This window comes from Naumovozyma dairenensis, chromosome 1 (assembly GCF_000227115.2).
Source record: "Naumovozyma dairenensis CBS 421 chromosome 1, complete genome".
Taxonomy (NCBI): Eukaryota; Fungi; Ascomycota; class Saccharomycetes; order Saccharomycetales; family Saccharomycetaceae; genus Naumovozyma; species Naumovozyma dairenensis.
This window is the reverse complement of record NC_016479.1, coordinates 1,362,067-1,365,785: the sequence shown is the minus strand read 5'-3', so window position 1 is coordinate 1,365,785 and position 3,719 is coordinate 1,362,067. Positions and strand designations below refer to the sequence as shown.

General features: G+C 35.6%; 1 protein-coding gene and 2 non-coding genes across 3 annotated transcripts; 2 read left to right on the top strand and 1 right to left on the bottom strand.

Moving 5' to 3' along the window:
- Positions 1 to 410: 410 nt before the first annotated feature.
- On the top strand, positions 411 to 484 carry NDAI0Atrna8N. The gene has a single exon. It is a non-coding gene; the product is annotated as a tRNA-Asn (tRNA).
- A 1,121-nt stretch (positions 485 to 1,605) lies between these two features.
- On the top strand, positions 1,606 to 1,677 carry NDAI0Atrna13R. The gene has a single exon. It is a non-coding gene; the product is annotated as a tRNA-Arg (tRNA).
- A 239-nt stretch (positions 1,678 to 1,916) lies between these two features.
- On the bottom strand, positions 1,917 to 2,738 carry MRPL10 (mitochondrial 54S ribosomal protein uL15m; the record flags this gene model as incomplete). Its single annotated transcript, XM_003667952.1, has 1 exon — positions 1,917 to 2,738. One exon carries the CDS (start codon positions 2,736 to 2,738, stop codon positions 1,917 to 1,919), a length of 822 nt encoding a protein of 273 aa, XP_003668000.1.
- Positions 2,739 to 3,719: the final 981 nt, after the last annotated feature.

Genomic DNA, 3,719 nt, shown 5'->3' with positions numbered 1-3,719 from the left:
TAGGATATTAATAGTAATACTTACTACGAATATCGTTCCAGCAAATAGACCCATAACTCGAAGTATCGATTTCTCTTTCTCCTGTTATTATTTTTATATTATTATTTTTTATATACATTTTATTTACTATTTATATTTAAGAAAACCGAACTCTTTTACATACATTAAAACGAGGATATTAAATTACTCCTATTATACCTTATATTTAGCACTAATCTTAATCTACAATGGAATCTTACAATTATAATATAACAGGATTAACTGGAAACGCTGCTTCCGAGCGTATTAATAGTAACACTTACTACAAGTATCGTTCCAGCAGTAAGAGTCTTATATTCTTGTCTCTACTACAAGTATTGAAGTTCAAACCAAGTAACTAACTCACTTTTTACAAAAAAACATCAAAATAAGACTCCATGGCCAAGCTGGTTAAGGCGTGCGACTGTTAATCGCAAGATCGTGAGTTCAATCCTCACTGGGGTCGTTTATTTTTTTATTATTTTTTAAATAATCCTTGTCACGAGAAGGGGCTAACGTTGTTGCGCGTAAAATTAGGGTAAAACCTCAAAATTGGGTCGGAATAAGAAAAGTTACTGTCAACACCTGCCTACAAAATAGCAGTTCTAAATAATTAAATAACATTGGTTAATCAGTAGATTTGGGGAACGAGATTTGACTTCAAACGAAAAAAATTTCGGAAACTTCAAGATAGGTAAAATTAATTATAGGGTAAATAATGGAAGACTGAGAAGTGATATCAAGTATTAAAACCAGTATCGCGAAAGTTGTCGTTGGCGCCCAAATTTGGAATCTAAGTTCTTTAGAAGAAACAGGGGTTTTATATCCTCCTTACAACCTTGCAGACGAGATCCTTTTTACCTGTAGTATCCTCCCACCGTTTTTTTTACAATAAAAAGAAGTTAGACCAAGTGATAGAAGTATTTTTCTGATGACAGACTATAGTTTCTTATCTTTTACGTTACTGGAGGTATTTCCCTCGAATCCCCCTGTATCTATACTGTGTCACGAATATTCGATAAGCCGTACCTAGCGTTCGAAAGGTTATTTAAGTTATGTGTAATATCATGAAATTCAAACTAAACAAACGCTATAAAATTCTGGAGAGTATTTCTGTACCGTCAATTTAAAAGGGTTACCGAATTTGAAAACTTCTTCCCGTCGGATTTAGAAAAAAAACCAGGCTCATTTAGATGCCGTTCTCACTAAGCATGGGTAGGGCATTAGGTAACCCCCAAACCCAGGCTGGGATTAATAGTTTTTATAAGAGAATTGGTGCTTTGTCTTTGGGGTTTCTACCAGAAATAAGGGGCAACCGGTCTTTTTGCTTTAGAACCCCATTTAGGGTGGGCTTCTTTCAAAACTTTCACTTTACTATGAGGGCATCTTTTTCAAAAAGAAGCTCAACGAGCCTAGTGCTCACCGCTGCTACGCTCGTTACAACTAATGAAGTAAAGTTAGGGCCAATTGGAATCCCTCGTTAAAATTGTTCAATTGCTTCCTAGAACAGAGAAAATTCAAAGTTTATCACCAGCTAATAATAGTTCTTCATTAAAATCTGATGTTGAATGGTTTTTCAAGAAATTAGCTTGCGTGGCGTAATGGCAACGCGTCTGACTTCTAATCAGAAGATTCTGGGTTCGACCCCCAGCGTGAGTGCTTTCTTTTTAATCCTTTTTGTCTTTATCAAATACCCGAGTTGGACAAATGTTGATCCAAAAATATTAGTATGTCTTTCAGTAAAAGCCTAACTTGTGGTCCGACCCTTTGTATTCGCAAAGATTCTGTGATTTTAAAGTTATATTTTTAAGTACATTTATATTTACAAGTACATGTATATCCTTTCACTGTTATTGTCTGTGAACTACTTGAAATTCCCTATCCCGAGTAGCCTAGACTTAGATTGGACTGGAGGTAGCGTTATTTTCTTTCGATAGTTTTTGCAACTGTATTTCTAAGGCACTCTTTTTAGCCTGTTTTCTTGATATCATGTTTGTCCCGCCTTCCCTTACTTCACGCAATTTATTGAGGAAATCATGGTTTTCCATAACTAGATATCCTCTCTTATCTTTATTACTATAATATTCTATATCTTTCCTTTTCGTTGGTCTAGCTTGTAATGGTATTCTTCCCCTTTTTTCCAAAAACCATTGGGGAGACAAATGTGCTCGCAAACCTAATTTGTTGAAGTATTTGGCCACAAATGAACCTCCTTGACTTTCAATAATCTTGACTGCCTCATCTGATGCCTTTGTTGCTTCTATCTTGATAGGAAGTTTGTAATTTCCTCTTCCTAATATCTTAACTCCGTCTTTTATGGTACCAGTAACTAATCCCAGGTCTCTCATTTTTTTCATAGTCAATACTTCTCCTTCCATTAATTTCAGTCTCCCCATATCATGGAACCATTGTATCCTCTCTAAGTTCAATTCATTCAGTGATTGAGAATGAACATTAGTAAAGCCAATTTTTGGAAACAGTTTATAGATGGGTGTTTGACCCCCCTCGAACCACGATTTAACCTTTCCTCTAGCTTTTTGACCCTTCTGACCACGTCCAGAAGTCTTACCTAAACCGCTAGATGGACCACGCCCTAATCGTTTGAAGCTTTTGGTAGAACCTGCAGATGGTTTTAATTCTCCTAGTATAGAAAGTTGGCGAGGAAAGGAGAGCTGGAACTCCATCATTCTAGGTTTCGGAAAACCCAATAATTTCAACATGTTGGTATTATTTTTTTTGACAGATGCTAGGACTTAATGTTTTTGTACTTGTCATCATAACATCAAGTTTACCTCTATTTTGGATATGTAACCTTACTTTTCCTTTACGTACATAAAACTAGCGGTGAAATGAAATTTCGAAACTCGAATTTTAGACATGACTATGGAAAGAAGAGCGCTTAACAAAGGCGTTGAGCGAAAGTAATTATATAACTAGGAAAATGAGAGTTGACCTGGTTTTTAATAGTAAGAAACATCGTACTATTGACATTCTATGGTGAAGGTCTATATATCAAGATTAGTCAGTTATTAGTCAATTTATTCACATAGTAGCGAACTCGGCTAAACTTTTTTCTTTTTCTTTTTACCGATAAGGGTTTGGTTAGACAATTAGCACTATTGTTTTCGATGAAGTGAATCGTATAGTGTAGATCATATCCATCCTCACCATATCAATTGTACTTAATCAACAACTATGGGCTCTGGCTGATTAAAATTAGTATGAGGATATCAGCCGGTTACAGAGAATTTTTCGTTTAGCTACGTGCGTGAATCACAAATATAACTTTGGTATGAACTATTATGTTGTCGGAATTATAATGTATCTGGCACATAGTGTACAGACACGTGGTTTCGTACAACATGATATATGTTTTCTATATAAGAAAATTTTTATTCCATATGTAAAGTGTATAATATATATTACTCTCCTGTCCTAGGACGGGGAGGAGCAATTCTGCAACGAATCTACCTATAAGGTCAGGTCCTGCAGTCTAATCTGCATCCAATATATGGTTTAATATGTTATATTCCCTAAAAAGTCAATATGCTTCGAATATGGTAGCGTTTAAAGTTGCACCCTGACCGCAAGGGTTGTTAAGATTTGAGGATCAATAGATGGTGCGTAGTAACTGATTGCTGCTACGGAATTACATATACCCTTTGGATGCTACTAGGAAATATCCAACCTTCTGTGACCTA